Here is a 23595-nt window from a genome sequence, read left to right as displayed (position 1 = left end):
TTTCTCTTTTCCAATTTTCCATTCATCTTTCCAATTAGTGTCTGTGTAATTTATTTTTTTCTTGCACACTTTTAATATAACTTTCTAAAACATTTTAGTCAGGGGGCAGTGGGTTTGACTTTCCAGCAGGCAGCCAGCATGGGAATCATGTTTGCTCTCTCCAGAAACGTTATTCCTTCTTTACTCATTATGTACAGTTTTTTTTAGTTAAGGTCTCAATATATGTATTGAAGGTTTTGGACCTCTTGTACGCAATATGCTTGAATGTGTTCAATGAACCTTATATGTTTCCTCAATTATGTCTGAGCTGCCTTGAGATTATTATTGTATGTATTGACTGTATATTGAGACGGTTGTGGGCTATAACATAATTTTCTGCCCTCTCTATTAATGCAGGGTAGAATAGGTTAGAGCATAAGATAATTGAGTGTTTAGAGGTGTGAATGCTTTGGCACTAAGCAATAGGCCTTTTAAGAAGCTATCAATGCCACATATAAATTCCTTTATGAAAAAAAAAATCAAGTATTTATCTGCTTTAAATAATTTAGGTTACAAAGTTTTGTCATAAACTGCCCTAAATTATAAATGTGCGTGCTGTACAATAATACTACAATGCCGTTTATTTAATAATGTGTTTTAATTGACACTACAATGCTGCATATTTTGTTTTATATCAAAAAATATATATAACAGCTTAAAAAAAAGCAAAATTTAAACACAAGGCCCGAAAAGCGGATTTATGTAGTAAAGGGATAAGCTAAGATCTATAAATCTACAAAAATGCTGGAATGTGTATGAGAACATTGAACTAACTCTTTATGAACAGCTGACCTTTGTAGGCGTTTGGACTCAGCAACAGTAACAGCCTTATGAGCAGCATTGAAATAGCATTTCCTGCTTAAACAATTAATACAAATTACTTTGAGAATGTTGCAGTCTCCTTTTGATTCTATTTATTGACTTTACTCTAAAAGAATATAAAACAGAGAGTTGAACAAAATGTGTCAAAGCGAGTTTCTTTTACAGTGTGTAAGCAATTGAAACCACTTGTTTATATGTGCTTGTGTTGGAAGTGAGAAAGAGAAAGAGAGAAAGAGCGAGAAAGGGAGGAAGGATGGATAAACAGCTTGGGGACAAGCAATTAAGTTGTCCATCAAGTTCGATTACCCATTTGATAGAAAATAGCTGAAACTGGGCTTGTAGCTATAGGCCACCAGTTCCTTTATGAATCCGCTCCAGGGATTAGGGGAGGGAAAACATATAAAGAAAATGAGGATATAAGAGAGAAATAGAAGTGGGGAAGGGAGAGAGAGAAGGCGCAACATAGAGAATGGTTAGAGGAATGTGGTAGGATGTGTACATGTGAGTGAGAGCTGGCAATGTTTTTCTATCTAAACATATGAACGTTTGAACCAAATTAATAAACTGTTCTAAGATTATTCTAACATTTGGAATATTCTACCACCATATAACCAATGCCTAAACCACTGTAATTCAGCTTTATGTTTATCTTTTCTTTGTACTGAGGCTAAAAGTTCTTTTTTTTGGATCATCCATTGAATGGGTTGTATTGGATAATTGTGTCTCAAAGAAGTTCCATCAAAACATTCTCTTAGTAAGACCTAGGGTGAAACTTAGAAAATGCAAAAAAAACAAAAAAATCAAACAGTTGTAATTTGGTCAACCACTCTAGTGCTGTCCAGGTCCACCATTTCAACACATTCTATTTCTTCACGGTTTTCCTGGGTTTTCTTTTCTTTCCTCTTCTTCTTTGAGGGTGGAACAAAAGTCAGCATAACTGGCAAAATTGCAAAGCAGTGAAAGAATGTGACAAATGCTATCAAAAACAAGCACCTGAACAGTGAACGGGTCAGATTTGAAGGCACAGCTGCGAGAGGGATCAGACCAACAATGTAACAGAGGTAGCTCTGTAAAATGGCTACCCCATGCAATTCTAATGAATTTTTCACCCACTTAGTCCTAGTAAATTCTTTACCCAAGATAAATGTTGATATTAGTGGTGCACAGTTGTCTATGGTGTAGTTAATCCCATAGATTAGGCAAAGTACAGATATGCAGTCTAACTCAACCTTCCATAATGTCATGAAACCGATTACTCCAAACGCTACAGAGGCCACGGTTAGTGTTATCCAAATATTGATGATAGAGCTGGCAACAAGAAATGATGAAAAAAACAGCAGGAACAAAGCACTTATACAGGAGTTTTGTAATGGAGCTCCAATTGAAGAAGCATATCGGTCCATGTAGACAAAAGATGGATTGAAGACAATGAATTTTACTTTGGACGTAAGAGAAAGTTTTCTTAAAGTTTCAAGAAGATCATAGAGTTCTTCCCTGTTTGTTTCCATGGTCTTTGCAATCAGAAACATCCTAGAGGCCACAACATCTACTTCATTGTTGTATTTCTTGGGTATGATGATGTCTTCAGAAAAATATGCATACCTTGGGTTTTTCAGAAAAGAGTATCTCAATATGTCAGTGAAATTCTTTTTGGGTAATCCAGTAGATATATTAAGTTTTCTGAGATAGTTTAAGTAGCTCTCAAACCATGATATTCTTACAAATCCTTTTGTGTATTCTAGAACATCCTCCTGGACACTTGTATTCCAGTATTCTATAGATTCATAGATGTAGAAGCCAATAACTGGGCTGTAGTTACTGAAATACTTTTGCTGGATTGCAGTGTACGTTATGGTCCGTGTCTCGGTTGCAACTATGTTACTTAGGTCAGACCCTTCATTGACCTGCAAGTAGCCCATTAAGGCAAAGGAAATATAAACAAGGTAAAAGAGAACTACAAAAGGTTTTACATATGTATTTGTTATCCAGTCACAGTAATATCGTCTAAGGAAGCAAACCAAAAGATGACTTTCATAGGAGTTTGTTTCTTCAGAGTCTGTTGTGTCTTCACTAAATCTTGCAGTCATAAGAAACCTGTACCACAACGATTTGACCTGTAGAATTTCTGGCTTTGGCACCTTCCTGCAAAAAATACTATGCTGGTAATTGTTTTCAATGTACCCAGTAAACACAAGGCTAGAGCCATAGAATGATATTATGTAGAGGTAGTTAAAGAAGATTGCTATACATGAATTGCGGCAAAATATCCTTGCAGCTTCGATGTTTGTGAAAGGACTGGCACCAATCCCAAAGGTAACAAGATACATGGCAGTGGTGAGAGAGAAGGAAATCATGGTGTCTGCATACACAACTGCTGTCCTTTCTTTTACATGTTGGTCTTCTCTAGTCTTCCTCCAAGATGACAGCATTTCAAAGGTTCCATATAATCCATGACCTTGAAAGAAGAAGAACAACACAACGTTATAAGCTATCCTCTCAATATAACACTTCCTAGCAATATTTATTGCTTTAGATTACAGCCTGACCTCTGGACTACAGATTTAGCATTTTCTCCAATTTCCTGTGATTTACTCTGTTACTAATTTAATTTACAGGTTCCAAGACGTCTTCAGAACCAGCATATTGAATTTTTCACTTGCTATTTTTTACTGAAGCTATGTATTTTTTTCTGTCCACTGAAAGGAATGATGTTCAAAAGTCACCTTTTCAACATCACACTTTTGGAAGGATGATAACACATTCGATAATGTCTGACTGGGCAGACCAAAATTAAAACTGCAATATCTGTTTAGTTTCAAAGTTCTGCTTTAGCAAGTTGAAAGACCTATGGCCAGTTTAAAGCAAGGGAGAGACAAAAACATCACTGTGACCAAACATTAAAACATACTTGCCTTGTTTTTTAAGTGTTCAGTGTTTTTTTCTTTTACATAAAAAATTATTTCATTTGACACAAAAAAGTTAAGACCTCAGTTTTCCAAATCACTATAAAATTGTTTTATGACCATTCTCACCTCTGTGACTCATCCCCCTCCCTCCCATTCTACAGTTCCCTTCTCTACTGCTTATCTGACTAACTTATATTCATAGTTTTTTACCCCATGTGTGCATTTTTATCAGATTGTTGTCTTTGCAGGCTTCCTCTTAACATTTTACTAAGCTTTAATGTATCAGTTCTGCTTGGATCAAGAAGATGAAGGTACATCCAAAAATTGTGTCCTAAAATGTAACTGCTAATGCAAACAGAAAACGTATCATGGACAGTACTTAGCTGTGTTATAACAAGTGGACTAATATGAATACAATCACCTTAAGCATTCTATAAATACATTATAGAGCAAAAATATGTTTCTTTACTTACACATTGACATGGGCTATTACCTGTATAATATTAGTTTTTTTGTGTAGAAAGAGGATTTAGAAAAGAAGTCAATTAACATTGTAGGTCAGTTAAATATGGGTTCATGCTTTATGTAGTGCAGCTAACCATTCATTTAGAAAGATGGCTTTAGTAAGATTCATAGGACAGTTCAGAATTTCTATCAGTTTTATAAGCACACGTCATGTTTTTCACCTCACCTTGAAACAGCAAAAAATGCTCATGCTACATATGTTTGCTTTTAAATAAATAATTTACATGCAAGCCCCTACCTTTAGGTTACATTTTCTGTGCTAAATATCTGTAGCATCGAATTGCAGTAATGGAGAACAATGAATAGATTATATACCTCTGCATACTGACCACTGTGCCATATATCAGTGAATAGAAATTTGTGTAGGTCCAGTTTTACAAATTCATTTAAAATTACATATTAAATTAAACTGTTAAATAAATACTGCTTGTCTGTGCATTATTTAATAATTAAGAGTAGGGGTGTTGAAAATAATCATATAATCGATGCATCACGATTCAGCCTTAAAGGATTTAGCATCGATACAGAGAACAGCTGAACTGTGATTGCATCAATGATGTCATCTCGGCGCACCCCTGCCAGAGTCCTTCCCTCCCTCCTCCTCTCCATGCTTAAAAGTGTATGGGTATGTTGCACAGAGCGGGATCTCCCCCATGACAATGACCTTTGATATGAAATTCCTGGTGGGTGATGGAAGTCGCCACTGCTGTAAAAAAAAGTCCTGCCTCCTAGACTGGCTCCTATGATAGACAGCACACTGATTCAATGCCAGGAAATGTAATTGGTGTGACGTGTATCATACGAGCTGGTCCAGGAGGGGGGACTTTCTTGATAGCGGCCGCCGGGCAATTAAAATCCAAGCTCTGTGTCACAGTGGGAGATGCCCACTTTGTGTGATCCGGGCACTGGTAGGCTGCATTGATGGGCACTGATAGACTTGATTTGATGGGTACTGGTAGGCTACATTTGATGGGCTCTGATAGGCTGCATTTAATGGGCCCTTTTGAGGCTGCATTGATGGGCACTAATGAGGCTGCTTTGATGGGCACTGGTGAGGCTGCATTGATGGGCACAGATGAGGCTGCACTGATGGGCACAGATGAGGCTGCACCGATGGGCACTGGTGAGGCTGCACTGATGGGCACTGATGAGGCTGTATTTATAGTAACTGATGAGGCTGTACTGATGGGATCTGATGAGGCTGCATTTATGGGCACTGATGAGGCTGCATTTGATGGGCACTGGTAGGCTGTGCTGATGGGCACTGGTTGGCTGCACTTATGGGCACTGATTGGCTGCATTTGATGGGCACTGATGAGGCTGAATTGATGGACACTGGTGAGGCTGCATTGATGGACACTGGTGAGGCTGCAACGATGGGCACTGATGAGGCTGCCCTGATGGGCACTGGTGATGCTGCACTGATGGGCACTGATGAGGCTGCATTGATGGGAACTGATGAGGCTGCATTGATGGGCACTGATAGGCTGCATTGATGAGCACTGCTAGACTGCATGAATGGGCAGTGGCACTGATAATGCTCAATTGACGGAGCTGCACTAATGGGCACTGATAGGTTGCATTTGATGGCCACTGGTGAGGCTGCATTGATGGGCACTGATAGGCTGCACTGATGGGGCTGCACTTATGGGCATGGGTAAGGCTGCACTGATGGGCACAGATAGGCTGCATTGATTGCCATTGATGAGGCTGCACTGATATTGCTGCACTGATTGGCACATATAAGGCTGCACTGATAAGAATGCACTGATGGGTTTTTGATGAAAACCATGGCCAGTAATAGTGACTCATAGTGAATCATAGTGATGCATCGTAATGCATCGTAATGCATCGTGGAAACTGAATACTTGACAGGATAATCATAATCAAATCGAATTGTGAGACCAGTGAAGATGCGCAGAAGACTGTAATCAAAATGAAAGTAGAAATAAGCAAATAATGCACTGGTGATTCCCCTAATTAGCTCTCTTTTTAATTTTTAACCCCTTTAATACTGCCTCCTGGAGTCTTTTTAAATGGGGTTTAATGCCTGGGAGGCGGTACAACTTCTGTATTCTTTGACTGCTGTGATTAGCTCTCACAGCTGTCACATGATCAGGTCCCTCTGCCTTCTGATTAAAAGTCATGACTGAGAGCTATCAGTGACAGCTTGATCCGTATGCTGGGAGTGCACAATGTGCTCGCTCTCAGCACAAAGCCTCTGGCTAGGGATGAGCCGGGAAAAAAACTCCAGTTCAGTTCGCAACCAGAACCTTCGAACGGACCGAAAGTTTGTATGAAACCCATTAAAGTCTATGGGACTCAAATGTTTAAAATCAAAAGTGATAATTTTAAAGGCTAATATGCAAGTTATTGTCCTAAAAAGGGTTTGGGGACCCGGCTCCTGACCCAGGGGACATGTATCAATGCAAAAAAAAGTTTTAAAAATGGCAGTATTTTGGGGAGCACTGATTTGAATGATGCTTAAAGTGAAAAAAAAAGTGAAATATTCCTTTAAATTTTGTGCCTGGGGGGTTTCTATAGTATGCCTGTGAAGTGGCATGTGTTTCCCGTGTTTAGAACAGTCTTGGCACAAGATGACATTTAACTGAAAAAAAGTAATTTAAAACTGCTTGCGGTTGTAATGTCTGGTTCTGGCAATATGGATGAAAATCATGGAGAAAAATGGCCTGCCCATTACCAGCCCCTTTGGGTCTTGTATGGATATTAAGGGGAACTCCGTACACAAATTAAAAAAAGGAAAGGCGTGGGGCCCCCAGGCCCTATATACTTAGAACAGCAGTATACAGGCGGTGCAAACAAGACAGGGACTGTGTAGGTTTTTTGCGTTAAGTAGAATCTGTTTGTAATTTTGAAGTGGTACATTTTTAAAGTGTAGTTCCAGTCAAAAAATCTATTTTTAAGCTTTTTGGAAAACATAGGGAAGGGTTATCACCCCTGTATAATTTTTTGCCGTCTGTCTTTTTTCATCTCCCTTCCTGTTGTCTCCTTCCGTTTGCAACTAGGAGACATTTGTAAGTTGGATGTTTGAAAGTAGGGGCCTGCCCTATATGCTGTGAATAAATTTGGGCCTAAGGTGTTGGTGTTGCCACAACACTGTAAGCCCTCAAAGTGACTCTTGGTGGGAGCTGGAATGCCCTGCTGTGACCTTTTATATCAAGAATTGGAATTACCGTATTTATCAGCTTATAACACGCACTTTTTTCCCCTTAAAATCAGGGGAAAATCGCGGGTGCGTGTTATACGCGATACTCTGCGATTTCCACACAATTTTTTGGGCTCTGGGCGGCTTTCAGCCGCCCAGAGCCCTTCTCGCAGCTTTCGGCCGCTCTCGTACCTTCTCGGCGGCTTTCGGCCGCTCTCGGAAAGTCCGAGAGCGGCCGAAAGCCTCCGAGAGCGGCCGAAAGCCGCCGAGAAGGTCCGAGAGCAGCCAAAAGCCGCCAAGAACTTCCGGGTGCCGCCGAGATACACGGGACATCTCGGTGGCACCATTTTTAAAAACATAAGCGGACAATGCACTAAGACGGACAAGCTGCATGTCAAGGCTGCAATGACAAGGCTGCAATGAGGACAGGCTTCATGACAAGGCTGCAATGAGGACAGGCTGCATGACAAGGCTGCAATGAGGACAGGCTGCCTGACAAGGCTGCAATGAGGACAGGCTGCATGACAAGACTGCAATGAGGACAGGCTGCATGACAAGGCTGCAATGAGGACAGGCTGCATGACAAGGCTGCAAATGACTCTGACGAGGCTTCAGATGGACACTGATAAGGCTGCATTGATGGGCATTTAAATGTAAGTTTTTTTTCCTTAAATTTCCCTCCTAAAAGTTTTTTCCACAAAATTCCCTCCTAAACTTGGGGTGCGTGTTATATGCCGGCGCGTGTTATACGCCGATAAATACGGTACATGCCATTGTTGCACAGTGGTAGAAAAATTGGGCCTTAGGCACTGGTGCCACAACACTGCAACACCTCACAGATACTCTAGTTGGAGAGCAGGAATGAGCCCTGCTGCAAAGTATTGCATCAAAAATTGTAATTACACACCCAGGTTAAACAGGGGCTGAAAAATTGGGCCTTAGGCACTGGTGCTGGTGCCACAACACTGCAACTTCTCCCATGTACTCTAGTTGTAGTGCAGGAAAGAGCCCTGCTGCAAAGCATTGCATCAAAAATTTTAATTACACGCCCCTGTTAAACAGGGGCTGAAAAATTGGGCCTTAGGCACTGGTGCTGGTGCCATGACACTGCAACCTCTCCCAGATACTCTAGTTGGAGTGCAGGAATGAGCCCTGCTGCAAAGTATTGCATCACAAATTGTAATTACACGCCCCTGTTAAACAGGGACTGAAAAATTGGGCCTTAGGTACTGGTGCTGGTGCCAGAACACTGCAACCCCTCACAGATACTCTAGTTGGAGTGCAGGAATGAGTCCTGCTGCAAAGCATTGCATCAAAAATTGTAATTACATTCCCCTGTTAAACAGGAGCTGAAAGATTGGGTCATAGCCACTGGTGGCGGCACCCAGAACACTTCCAATCAGCAGGATCATTGAGGAGGAAGAGGCTAGTCAGTTAACATAACAGGACAGTCACTCAGCATCAGCATAGGCAGTCTTGAAGGGATGTGATATTTCAAAAAAAATTATTCAATTGCATCAGCTTCAGGTGTTTGGTAGCTGGTGGTGATCCAAGACTGATGAAGGTCAGTTGATCAACCAAGTTGGTGGACAGGCGCACCCTGTGATCGGTTACAAAGCCTCCAGCAGCACTGAATGTGCGTTCCGAAAGAACGCTGGATGCAGGACAGGCCAGTAGCTCAATTGCATACTGTGCAAGCTCTGGCCAGTGATCCATCCTCAAGATCCAGTAACCCAAAGGATTTTCGATCGGAAAGGTGTCCAAGTCTGACCTTGCCCCTAGATATTCCTGCACCATGTAAATCAGACGCTGGCGATGGTTGCTGGAACCGATCATACCTTGGAGCTACGGACTAAAAAACTGTCTGAACGCATCGGTCTCAGCAACACGTTGTCCAGGACCAGGAGTTTGTAACCTCCCAGTCTCTGGGAACGCATTGCACAGACCTTTCTGCAAGGCCTCCCGGAGATGTCTCATCCTCTGCTCCCTCTGCAATGGAAAGATAAGGTCCGCAACCTTATCCTTGTACCGTGGATCAAGGAGAGTTGCCAGCCAGTAATGATCCCTCTCCTTCTGCAGGCTTTGCAGGATCAGGGAGGTCATGCAGCGTAGGTTAGCTGAGGCATTCGGTCTGGAGTCCTCTGGGTCACTAAGGACGACATGATCCGCAGCCACCTCCTCCCAGCCACGTACAAGTCCACGGGTTTCTTGGTACTGTAAATCATCCCTAAAAGACTGCTGTTTCTGATGCTGAGTGCCAGGCTCCACCTCCATGCTGACACAATCCTCCTCCTCCTCCTAATCCTCTTCCTGTGTGATCATCAGGACAGCAGGAACACTGTCTGGATAAAGGGGGCCTTGAGAGGCAAGGAAGTCCTCCTCTTCCTGCCTCTGTTCTGCCTCAAGTGCCCTGTCCATTCCATGCAGAGTGTGCTCCAACAAGTGGACAAGAGGTACAGTGTCACTGATGCATGCACTGTCACTGCACACCATCCTTGTGGCCTCATCAAATGGTGACAGGACAGTGCCTGCATCCCTGATCATGGCCCACTGGTGTGACCCTGTCCTGGTGCCGTAGTCGCACAGGTACTCATTGATGGCCCTCTGCTGTGTGTGCAGCTGCTGCAGCAGGGCCAACGTTGAGTTCCACCAGGTGGGCATGTCACAGATAAGGCGGTTCTTGGGCAGGTTCAACTCCTTTTGGAGCTCAGCCAGCCGAGCACTGGCATTATATGTCCGGCAGAAATGAACACAGACTTTCCTGGCCTGCCTCAGGACATCCTGTAAGCCCGGGTACCTGCCTAGGAACCTCTGCACCACCAAGTTAAGCACGTGAGCCACACAGGGCACATGGGTCAGTTGTCCCTGTCTGAGGCGGAGAGGAGGTTGGTGCCATTGTCTCAAACCACCATTCCTGGCTTAAGCTGGCGTGGCGTCAACCACCTCTCAGCCTGCCCTTGCAGAGCTGACAGAATATTTGCCCCAGTGTGGCTCCTGTCCCCCAAGCACACCAGCGCATGCATGGCATGGCATCTTTTTGCCTACATACTTGCATAGCCCCTTGAACGCCTACGGAGCACTGCTGGTTCCGAGGACAAAGTACAGGAAGAGGCCATGGAGGAAGAAGAAGAGGAGGGGGTGGAGGAGAGAGGTGTGTCACAACCAGTAGTAGCATTTTGGAGGCGTGGTGGCGGAACAACCTCCAACACTACTGCACCTTGTCCTGCACCTTGTCCTGCACCTTGTCCTGCACCTTGTCCTGCATCTTGTCCTGCACCTTGTCCTGCACCTTGTCCTGCACCTTGTCCTGCACCTTGTCCTGCATCTTGTCCTGCATCTTGTCCTGCATCTTGTCCTGCATCTTGTCCTGCATCCTTCCCAGCTGCCAGAAGAGTGCGGCACAGTGGTGTAGTGGTTAGCACTCTCACCTAGCAGTAAGAAGGGTCGCTGGTTCGAATCCCAACCACGACACTACCTGCCTGGAGTTTGCATGTTCTCCCTGTGCCTGCGTGGGTTTCCTCCGGGTACTCCGGTTTCCTCCCACAAACCAAAGACATGCAGGTAGGTTAATTGGCATCTGTCCAAAATTGGCCCTAGTATATGAACGGGGACCTTGGATTGTGGGTAGGGACCAATGTGAGTGTGTAAAGTACAGGGATAGGGACAATTGTAGACACTCAGGTTGAACTAGATGGACTGGTGTCTTTATTCAACCTTACTAACTATGAAACTATAAGAGTGACCCAGTGGGCCGTGAAAGATAGGTAACGTCCCTGTCCATGCCTTCTGGACCATGAGTCAGCGGTAATATGCACCTTACCACTGACGCCCTGTCCAGTGAGGCATGGACACTGCCTTCCACATGCCGCTAGAGAGCCGAAATCGCCTTCCCTGAGAAAAAGCGGCTTTTGGGAACCTGCCACTGAGGAACCGCACATTGCACAAACTCACGGAAGGGGGCCAAGTCTACCAACAGAAAAGGCAGCAGTTGAAGTGCTAGCAATTTAGCCAAGCTAGCATTCAACTGCTGGGCATGTGGATGGCTGGGAGTGAACTTCTTTCGACAGTCCAGCAGCTGGGGCAGGGAAATTTGCCTGCTACAATCGGACGTTGGTGTACTGCTAGCAGAGTGCCTGCAAGTACTTGGCTGTGACACACCTAATTCTACACCTTCATTTCTCTCAGTGCAGGTTTCAGAGAGGACTGAAGGTATAGTGAGGTTGGAGATCCTAGCTGATGAGGAGCAAGGAGAGGTCCGTTTGTTCTTTGGTGTGGGTCTTCAAGGTACACTTGCCAACGAGCTGCATGGCAGGTCAACATATGTCTGGTCAAGCATGTGGTGCCCAAGCGGCTGATGTTTTGGCCACGCGAGATATGCTTGAGACATATGTTGCAAATAGCAGCAGTACGATCTGATGCACTCGTCTCAAAAAAGGCCCACACCAAAGAACTTTTGGAATAACGTGCAAAGGCAGCACCCTGCACAGGTGGAGCTCTGTGGTGTGATTCAGTCGGTGTGCTGCCCTTAAGCTGGTCCCTGGAGGGCATCCTGACTCATTGGAGATGTGCCTCCTCCTCCTCTCTCCTATCAGGCACCCATGTGGAGTCGGTGACCTCATCATCCCCTCCCTCTTCATCACTGGAGCAAACTTGGCAGTATGCCGCAACTGGTGGAACATGACTGCCAGATTGCTGTCCTTCTTGAGCATCCCATCTCTCTGGGCTCACGCTACTGCCTTCCTCTATCTAGGTATCATCATCAGAGCCTTCAAAATGCTGGGCATCTTCCTGGAGCATGTACCCAACACTGTGCTCAAACAGTTCGGGGGACTCCTCAGGAGGACATGGTGGGTCTAGGGAAGGAGTGACTGATGCCATTGAGACGAGGGAAGAGGACGCGTTGGCAGCTGTTTTGCCAGTACCCTGTGCCTGGGGGAGAGAAGATGAGGAGGATGAAGAGGGCTTGGTCATCCACTCTACCAAGTCTTGTTGCAGCTCAACATGTCCAGCTGCCGAAAATAAGGACAAATGTGTCCCATGGCCACGTGCTGATGACAATGCACCGCATCCATGACCAACACTGTTGTCTCTAGACATAGGGCCTGCTTTCCCTCTTTTATTGGCTCGTAACTGCCTGACTCTCCTTATTGACCTTCCAGACATACTAATGGTCTGCAGGGAGATCTTTAGGTATCTTTAGGTGCACACTGAGCAGATGACACAGTACACCCACTGTAATTACTGCAGCTGCCTGCCTGTGGTATAGGACCTGAAGAACACAAGCAATTGGGGTAGCTTTAGGTGAATACTGTGCAGGTGGCACAATACACCAACTGTAACTGCTGCAGCTTCCTATGGTATAGGAACAGAACAACACCAGCAACTGGGGATAGCTTCAGGTGTATACTGTGCAGGTGGCACAATACACTGACTGTAACTGCTGCAGCTGCCTGTGGTATAGGAACAGAACAACACCAGCAATTGGGGGTAGCTTCAGGTGCATACTGTGCAGGGGCACAATACACAGACTGTAACTTCTGCAGCTGCCTGTGGTATAGGAATAGAACAACACCAGCAATTGGGGGTAGCTTCAGGTGTATACTGTGCAGGGGGCACAATACACCCACTGTAACTGCTTCAGCTGCCTGAGGTATAGGAACAGAACAACACCAGCAATTTGGGGTAGCTTCAGGTGTATACTGTGCAGGGGGCACAATACACCGACTGTAACTGCTGCAGCTGCCTGTGGTATAGGAACAGAACAACACCAGTAATTGGGGGTAGCTTCAGGTGTGTACTGTGCAGGGGGCACAATACACCCACTGTAACTGCTGCCGCTGCCTGTGGTATAGGAACAGAACAACACAAGCAATTGGGGGTAGCTTCAGGTGTATACTGTGCAGGTGGCACAATACACTGACTGTAACTGCTGCAGCTGCATGTGGTATAGGAACAGAACAACACCAGCAATTGGGGGTAGCTTCAGGTGTGTACTGTGCAGGGGGCACAATACACCCACTGTAACTGCTGTAACTGCTGCAGCTGCCTGTGGTATAGGAATAGAACAACACGAGCAATTGGGGGTAGCTTCAGGTGTATACTGTGCAGGTGGCACAATACACCCACTGTAACTGCTGCAGATGCCTGTGGTATAGGAACAGAACAACACGAGCAATTGGGGGTAGCTTCAGGTGTATACTGTGCAGGAGGCACAATACATCAACTGTAACTGCTGCAGCTGCCTGTGGTATAGGAACAGAACAACACCAGCAATTGGGGGTAGCTTCAGGTGTATACTGTGCAAGTGGCACAATACACTGACTGTAACTGCTGCAGCTGCCTGTGGTATAGGAATAGAACAACACGAGCAATTGGGGGTAGCTTCAGGTGTATACTGTGCAAGTGGCACAATACACTGACTGTAACTGCTGCAGCTGCCTGTGGTATAGGAATAGAACAACACGAGCAATTGGGGGTAGCTTCGGGTGTATAGGTGTATAAACTCGTAGAGTGAGTGCGCTTGGTGTTGGAGCACGTTGTGAAGAATTGAAGTGTGGACCACATGGATGCAAATGAACCATCAATATGGTATAGGAACTGGAATTTTTTCATAATAGTTTTATGCACTGTCAGTGAGGATACCATTGCACAATACCATTGCAGAGAGCAGGTAAGTATACGTGTTTATTATTTTAATGGAAAAAAATGTTTACAAATCACTTTAATAAATACCCACACACATTTTGTAGTGTATGTTGTGTGTGTGCGGCCCCTTTTCAGGCGCCGGGCACCTCAATTACAGCGGCGAGGAGGTTTTTTGGAAGCACCTGTTTAGAGCCGTAGGCCCAAAAAGGTGAACGGCGGGCGCAATGCTGTGCGTTCGTTGTTCACTCAGCTTCGTGTTAGCAAAGCGAAGGAATTTGCTTTGCTAACACTGAACTGCCTCTCAGCCAATCAGGTGCTCAGGTCTGTTACCTGTCACTTGATTGGCTGAAATGTCAGGCACTGTGATTGGATGCTTGATAGAGAAGATGGAAGAAGACATAGAGGAGCATTCAGGACACCGCTGCTGACCCACTGCGAGACAGGTAAGTGCCGGGTGATGCACACTGGCAGAATTTGATGGGGTACAGTAGCTGCAATTTATGGGCACACTGGCAGCATTTGGTGGGGCACAGTAGGGGCAATTGATGAGCACACTGGCAGAATTTGATGGGGCACAGTAGGGGGAATAAATGGGCACACTGGCAGCAATTGATGGGCACACTGGCAGCAATTTATGGGTACAGTAGCTGCGTTTGAAGAACAGTGGCTGCAATTGATAGGCACAGTGGCTGCGTTTGATGGGCACAGTGGCTGCGTTTGATGGGCACAGTGGCTGCGTTTGATGGCACAGTGGCTGCATTTGATGACACAGTGGCAGCATTTGATGGGCACAGTGGCTGCGTTTGATGGTACAGTGGCTGCGTTTGATGGGCACAGTGGCTGCGTTTGATGGCACAGTGGCAGCATTTGATGGGCACCGCGGCTGCATTTGAGGGCACAGTGGCTGCAATTGATGTTTTTTTTTTTTTCGTTTGTTTGCGCCTCCCCAAATAAATGTGAGCACCAGCCGTCACTGAGGTGAACAGTGAGCACATAGCAGCCACCAAGAATATATCAAATAGATAGATACAAAATATATGACACAGAACACAGTATATGGGTTGGGAAGTCTTGGAAAACTTAGTGCACAGGGTGGGGCAGCCAGGGTTATGTCATGTACAGCACAGTATACAGAGTCAGACGGTTTAGAGAATGTGACATTCAGCACAGTCAGAATGGCATGCTTTAGTTAGTATTTTCATAAAGAGGGATCACTCTTTCTACAGCATACAATAGCAAGAGATAGATTTGATGGTTAGTTAAATGTAAGGACTTTCATGTGTCTTGCACATTTAATGTATTTTCAGAAAAATGTTATGCTAACAGACAGCACTTCATACTACGTAAGGGTGAAGTACTACCTATAAAAGGGAATTCTACTGCCACTACCAGGGCCGGATTGACAACTCATAGGGCCCCCGGGCAATGGAATATTATGGGGCCTCCAGGAAATCAGAGATTATGAGGTCACACAGTTTACACACACACACACAGTATACAATCACACAGTATACACAGACACGTTTCTATTGCCTGAGAAGGTACTGGAGAGTTGGGGCAGCTATAATCTCTGGATTTTTAGACCAAAAGGATGTCAGTAAGGGACATTTCAGAGACAGATGTAAAAAAAACATAGAATTTTACATACTGTCCCTGGTTTTACTGAGGCTGGCAACCATGTTGGCTGAATGGTCAGTCCTCCCCTGGTCACTACCTTTTACTTGGACACCTGAGGGCCACACCCTAGTTATGACCTTCTGTCCGAGATGCCCCATGCACATAAAGGACTGTGGGAAAATATGAGACATAGGCCTAGCAGACATCACCCACTGTGTCAAGTACCTCTCCTTGACAGCTTGCTGTATGGAAGAAAGCCTGGTAGCAGGAAAGTACATGAAGAGAATGGACCATGGTTCAATCATACCTGACAGCTTGCTACTAACACATGGAATTACATTTAATCCTTGACACATTTAAAGCAGACTCTTCTCTTAGTGAGAAAAATCTAACTGCATGCCTGCTGTATGATGGCATTTTGTGATAGATCGAACGTAACTGCACATCAGGACAGTAGCAACTGCCATATTTATTTAGACTGACTGAATCAACAGTATGTGCACTGCCGAAAAATGTGTTTTTGTTTTCGTTTCATTCGTTTTTTCTTTTTTCATTTTTCAGGTCATTCGCTATGATCCAAATTCATAAATTTGTACATACAAAAAATCAGATATTCGTAAATTCAAAAATCCAGAAATTCAAAATATATATAAATATTGAAAATGCGAAAATAAGAAAGAAAATCCAAAAAATAGAAAGAACGAAAATCCGAAGATTTGAAATAATAACTAACAAACTAATAATAATTAACTAGGAAATTATAGGTATTGGAATTTCCTTTCAAATTAGGCTTTTAGTCAACTTAATGAATACGAATTTATCCGAAGTTACGAATTATCCAAAATAAGGAATCTAAACGCATCTAAACAAATGGAACAGAACGACTTAATAATAAATAATAATAAAACGTTTTTATTATTATTATTGTTGTGTATTATTATTATTATTATTATTATTATTAATAATATTTTAATTAATTAATTAATTAATTATTATTATTATTATTTATTTATTATTATTAATTTGTTACGTTCTATTCGTTTAGATACGGCATTCGTTATTTTGGATAATTCGTAACTTCGGATAAATTTGTATTTGTTATGTTCACTAACAGCCAAATACCTATAATTTAATACTAATAGTTAAGTTATTATTAGTTAGTTATTATTTCAGATTTTCAAATTTTTGGGTTTTCGGATTATCGTTCTTTTGAATTTTCGTTCTTATTTTCTTATTTTCGGGTTTTTGAGTTTTCCGATTTCGGAATTTTTGGGATTTTTGGATTTTGAATTTCCAAGCTTCCGAATTTATGAAATTTTAGAGCTCTTTATGGTTTCCCCTTAAAGTCTGTTGCCAAAACTGAGTAAAATTGTACACATTAATAGCCTCTGCCATATTTGAGACTTAAGCTGGCCATACACCATACAATTTTCTTGTTCAATTTTCTTTAGATTTACCTTCAACTATGTAGTGCAAGGGCCTGCTTGATTGCATACAAATTGAAAGTGTTTAGGTCTGACCTCATATCTGGTTTTGGAAAATCAAAGGCCCCATTCACACTGGGGCGTCAGAGGTAAATATTTTTAGCGGAGCTTTAACGCCGTTTTTGCAGGAGTCTTCAGCTGAAAAAGGGTTAAAATGACCCGCAAATCGCTGCTGCAGTTTGGCAGCGGTGCCCATTCAGTTTAATGGTTTAGGAGTGGTGTATACATCGCTCCTTCACCGCTCCAAAGATGCTGCTTGCAGGACTTTTTTTACAGTCCTGCAAGCGATGTCCTGCAAGAGCACTGCTCCAGTGTGAAAGCCCTCAGGCTTTCACACTAGAGAGACAGGAGAGGCTCCTTACAGGCGCTATGCAGGCACTATTTTTAGTGCTGTAGCACCTGTAAAGCGCCTCATTGTGAATGGGGTCTAAAGGAAAGTTGTACAAGAAAATTGTATAATGTATGGCCAGCCTTATAGAATTAGCAAACTAATTGATTGGAGTGATTGATATGACAAGCAGTTTTGTTGATCCATCACAAATACAAAATGACAATACAGGGGTTGAGAAAAGTAACAATTGCCTACAGGTGTGTATTTAAAACATAAATGGTTATTTTGCAGGTTGTAAAAGAAGCAGCTAATTAATTTTCTGATACCAGTACAACCATATTAACTACTTCAGCCTTGGAAGAATTTAGCCCCTTCCTGACCAGAGCACTTTTTGCGATTCGCCACTGTGTCGCTTTAACTGACAATTGCGCGGTCGTGCAACATGGCTCCCAAACAAAATTGATGTCCTTTTATTCCCATAAATAGAGCTTTCTTTTGGTGGTATTTGATCACCCCTGCGGTTTTTATTTTTTGCACTATAAACAAAAAAAGAGCGACAATATTGAAAAAAATTTATTATTTTTTACATTTTGCTATAATAAATTTCCCCCAAAAATATATAAAACAATTTTTTTTCCTCGGTTTAGGCCCATACGTATTCTCACTAAATCACAATAAGCGTTTATTGATTGGTTTGCGCAAAGGTTATAGCGTTTACAAAATAGGGGATAGTTTCATGGCATTTTTATTTATTTTATTGATTCATTTTTTTACTTGTAATAGCGGCAATCAGCGATTTTTATCATGACTGCGATATTATGGTGGACACATTGGACATTTTTTACACATTTTTGGGACCATTGTCATTTATACAGCAATCAGTGCTATACAAATTTCCTGTGTAAATGACACTGGCAGTGAAGGGGTTAACCACTAGGGGGCAGTGTATGGGTTAAGTGTGCCCTGGGGAGTGTTTCTAACTGTGGGGAGCATGGCTACGTGTGACACGTCACTGATCTCTGCTCCCGATCACAGGGATCAGAGATCATTGACACTGTCACTAGGCAGAATGGGGAGATGCTTGTTTACATTAGCATCTCCCCATTCTTCCTCCCCGTGAGTCGATTGTGGGTATCCCTGTGGCAAGTCCGTGGGACCTGCGACACGAATCACGGATTTTGCCGCGACCGCTCGGTGCTTCTTAGAGGGCAATGTACAGGTACGTGATTCTGCCTGTACAAGCCCTTCTGTCGGCGTATATCGGCGGTCAGCAAGCGGTTAAAAGACGAGATAAACCTGTTACCTAATGCCGTGTACACACGAGTGGTTTTTCCGTTGGAATAAACTCTGAAGGTTTCTCCAACTGAATTCCGCTTAAGCTGTCTTGCATACACATGGTCACACCAAAGTCCGACCGTCAAGAACGCGGTGACGTACAACACGTACGACAGGACTAGAAAAAGGAAGTTCTATAGCCAGTAGCCAATAGCTTCTGTCTCGTACTTGCTTCAGAGCATGCGTCGTTTTTGGTCCGTCGGAACAGCATACAGGCGAGTAGTTTTCCCAATAGGAATAGGTTCCCTCGGAAGAATTTAGAACATGTTTTCTTTCTAGGTCCGTCAGAATTTTCAACGTAAAAATTCCAATGGGGCATACACACGGTCGGAATATACGATGAAAAGCTCCTGTCTGACTTTTCCATAGTCTTTTTTATGAAATGGCCCTTAGGCAAATATTAAAGTGCAGTAAACAATCAGAAATGATAAAACATCTGTCTCTATCATGTAGGCCAATCCTCTAACTTCCTGGCTTTCTTAAAACTGTTCTCTGGACACAATTTTTACATTTATTTTAGCACGTGCCTCAGCTTTAATGAAAGGCTTCCTTTTTAAGCTGCCCCAGCTTCTTTCTCTCCTAATCCATCAGGAGATAATGCTTGCTAATTGTTCTTGGGCCAGCATTTCATGGCAGCTGGCTATCTGTGTGCTAGGTCCTCGGTTTCATTAATGCTCTTCAACTAGTACTAATCCAGCTATAGTTCTGCAGGTCATGTTAGTGTGATGCAGCGTACCCTGCAGACTCCCGGGAAAGAAGATTGTAAAGCTGGGTAATGATATCAATGATTTTTTGATCAGGGGCAGTAAAAAAGTGGGATTCTTTTAAGATTTAAGAAAATAAATGTGTGTCACACTGCTTACATGCTCCCTGTAAAATCATTTTCAGAAATTCTTTTCAGTGCTGGAATTAAAAGTAAAGATTAAATTGTAATCCTTGATGAATGGGACAAGGCCTTTTAAAAGACTGGCAGGGCCTGCCCCCCAAAAAGTTTGGTTTAAGGGAAATCTCACTCTGCTTAATCAATGTACATAATTATAAAAAAATAAAAAAAAATAAAAAAAAATACAATTCAGCCACATTTTCAGCGATTCAGATCTATGGAGCCACATTCTAAAATTCACCTTTAACCTCCTTGGCAACTAAGTCGAAAGGCCTGAGTATGGATGAGGTTCAGGTTTGGCCCAATATAGAGTTTGACGTGAACTTTGCATGTTTTGAATTCGTGGACTGGACAAACTATTTGTCAGTTTTGCCAGCACTGAACAACCAGCACAGAAGCAGCAGAAAATCACTCATTCATTGGCGGGATTACTACCACCTATAAGTGAATGCTTCCACTGTGGGGGCTGCACAGTACCATTACTCTAAGGCCCCTTTTACACGGGGGCAATGCTGGCGCCGGTGGTAATTTCAAGCGCTGCTTTACTGTAGTTTTAGTGGTGGTATTCGGCCGCTAGTGGGTGGTTTTACCCCCCTGCTAGTTGCTGAGAAAGGGTTAAAACCACCCCAAAGCGATGCTGCAGCGGTGCTTTGCAGGAGGTATAGCCGCGCTGCCCCATTCATTTCAATGGGCAGGAGCGGTATATACACTGCTCCTTCACCCCTCCAAAGATGCTGCTAGCAGGACTTTTTTTGCCATACTGCCAGCGCACTGCTCCAGTGTGAGGAGCGGCTCTTTCAGGGCGGTTTGCAGGCGCTATTTTTAGCGCTGTATTGACTGCAAAGTGCCCTAGTGTGAAAGGGGTCTAAGGCTGCGTTCACACTGGGGCGTTGGTTTAGCGGCGCTTTACCGTCGTTTTTGCAGAGGTTTTTGGGGGTGGGGTGCTCTTAACCCCCGATATCGGCCGATAAAGGGTTAAAATGACCCGCAAAGTGCCACTGCAGCGGTGCTTTGCCGGCGGTTCGGCGACGCTGCCCATTCATTTTAATGGGCAGGAGCGGTGTATACACCGCTCCTTCACCGCTCCAAAGATGTTGCTTCCGGGAGTTTTTTTTAACGTCCTGCCAACGCATTGCCTCACTCAGGCTTTCACACTGAGACTGCAGGAGAGCTGTTTTTCAGGCGCTTTACAGGCGCTATTTTTAGCCCAAAAGCGCCTGAAAAATGCCTCAGTTTGAAAGGGGCCTAAGAGTCAAGCTGCAGCTAGCATTACTACTCTGCCTGCCAGCTTGTAAACAAGGTTCCGGACAACCAGCAGACATCATTAACAAATATTCATCATGTTCATATTTGGTCACCGATGACAGACCCCTTTGCTTTCATTTAGGTGAGAGCTATCAGTTGCATCGGATCTGTGTGTGCAGTTGCTGTTTTTGATGAACTGTTGTCATTCATCATGATTGACAAGAATCTGCATAGCTGTATGACATGATTGATGAAGGATTTACATAATAAGTTCCCTACCCACAGTCCCCCACAAGCACCAGCATGGATGGTGGCAGGGGAAAAGACTTTTATCTTCATTAACAATGGAGCAAGGTGCTGTGCCAGGGGGGACCCCCTAGCAAGTTACCCCCCCTCCCCCGTGTTGGGGGCATGTGGCCTGATATGGTTTGGAGAGGTGTATGCTCCCTGTTCCCCCTTTCCTAGCCAGCCAGGCTGCATGCTTTGATAAGAGTCTCGATTCCTGGGGTGATGTTATTTCATTTTTTTGCATTGGGTTCCCCCTCAAAATCCATACTAGACTGCCATAAAGGAAAAAAAGATCTGATATGTATTTTTAGGTGGAACCACATGCCTTTTTTTTTCACCATGTCTTCCTTCTTAACATCTACATTCGATCCTCATTGGGTATAAGGGACTTGCATAGATGAAAGGTAATCCCCATCCACTTTGTTTACATATAGAATGAAACGGCCAGGACATGTCATTTATTTGCAATTTAATTGGTATTATTTCTTTGTAAATAGCAGTTTTCCTTTAGTACATTATATACATCATACAGGCAGTTTTTTTTTTTACCAGGTATGCACAGGCAGGTAATAATAATAAGCAATACTTTTTTTAGTTTTACACAGAGTAGAGAGAAGTTAGAACCTCCATTGGAAACCTTTCCTCTCATTTCCCATCTATTTGAACTATGTCAGATCAGGAAGAGATGTGAAATCTTCTAAACATGAACAAAGAAAGAAATAGAAAGTATTTCTCAGAAGTGGGAAGGATCAAAACCTCAGGGCCAGTGGCGGACGCTCATGCAGACCCCCTAATCCATGCGGTCGGCCCCTAATCTACATGCAGGGCAGCGGACGCATGGATTTCAATGAGTTTTTTTTAGAAGCACATGATTAGAGCCTGAGGCTCTAATTGGCTTAAAAAAAGGGTGGGCTCGGGAAGCAGGACACTGCGCCCAGGACCCACCCAGTTGTTTGACATTAGCATATTAAAATTCACTAATATCTTCACGTTTCTCCTCTCGGCCAACTGGGAAGTGGGTCCTGAGACCCAATTGACCTGGGAGTCCTAAGACCTAATTGGCTGCGAGTCCTAAGTCCTGATTGCCCAGGAGGAGAAGCGACCGACAGGACTCAGGAGAAGACACATGGGAGAAGCCGCCAAAGCCGCAGCCTGGATGGGGTAAGTGCGGGACTGGCGGGGGGCATGGTGGGAGACAGGCAAGCGATGCAGTGATCAAGCAACTGGGAAAGTGGCGATCCATGGAGTGAGAACTAGGGGTGGGGTGCTGGGGGGTCCATGGGCCAACTCACCAAGAAAATTGAGCACCAGCTACCACTGGTCAGGGCTATATCATTGTTAGAGCTCCTATTGTCTTCAGGTGACATATGTCAAAGAGTACAGTAAGTAAAGGGAAGTCACTCTGATAAAACCACAGTTATGAATAAACTCCTGATAGCTTTTCCCAACTACATAAAAAAAAAAGGTTTCACTAAAATCAGGCTTTAAATAACTGTTATCACATGTTTAGTAATGCTTCAAGCCTGAAATATCATGGTATCCCACATTTTGGTGCAATTAAAGCCAACTTTTAGATCCCATTCTCACGGAAACTTACTTTGCTTGATAGGCAATCAGTGCAGTCATTGTAAACACTCGATCATACCATGTTCTTGTCTGTACCATCAGTCTAAATGTTTTCTGGGAAAACAATCTACATATTTTACCTAACTTCTGCACTTGGACATAATCGTCAATTTAAGAACGTCTGTAATATACAGTGACTTGTTTTATCTGGTTTAGTACAGTGATCTGACCTTGCAGAAAAGAACACGCATTTAGTATTCATTCCGTTCTTTTCCTTTTGCAGACATTACTGAATTGTCAGCAATTATGAAATATGGTCAATTATGTAGAATACAGTGTTCAAGGGTAAAAGCTGTAATGGGCTGTGTATTTTAGCAAGTATTTGGGGCAGAATGAGTTGCTTATCCTTGACCTGACTGGCAATATTAAGAGCTAGAACAACAAGTGAGATTTAGCACCATCTTGGATTAATGTCCATTCACTCTAGAGGTGTGCCAGAATTACTTATTTACTAGAGGTGTGGGTACGACAGATATAAAATTATATTGTGCCAAAAATCCTAAGCACGCATTTGGAAAAACATAAGACACACAGAGAACAAAGATAATAGCAGAGCAATAAAATAAAAAAGGCACTTATGGAAAAATGTAATATTTTCCAAACGAAGCGCTGTCCGTTGAAGTGGAAAACATCAAGTGCTGCTGATAAAAAATCCTGCCTATTCAAATGAAAAATATTACTTT

General features: G+C 43.5%; 1 protein-coding gene across 1 annotated transcript in view; it reads right to left on the bottom strand.

Annotated features, from left to right (window-relative positions):
- Positions 1-618: 618 nt before the first annotated feature.
- The window catches only part of PTCHD1 (patched domain containing 1), a 284107-nt gene continuing 261130 nt past the window's right edge, over positions 619-23595 (bottom strand). Inside the window, exon 4 of the mRNA XM_077480707.1 lies at positions 619-3316. Within this exon, the coding sequence (XP_077336833.1) occupies positions 1662-3316 (1655 nt within the window). The 3' untranslated portion in view covers positions 619-1661. The remainder of the gene's footprint in view (positions 3317-23595) is intronic.

Source organism: Lithobates pipiens, unplaced genomic scaffold (genome assembly GCF_037356315.1).
Source record: "Lithobates pipiens isolate NorthernLeopardFrog02 unplaced genomic scaffold, aLitPip1_a1.2 Scaffold_16, whole genome shotgun sequence".
In the NCBI taxonomy this organism is placed as follows: domain Eukaryota; kingdom Metazoa; phylum Chordata; class Amphibia; order Anura; family Ranidae; genus Lithobates; species Lithobates pipiens.
Note: the sequence above shows the minus strand (reverse complement) of the source record. Positions and strands in the feature narration are given on the sequence as shown.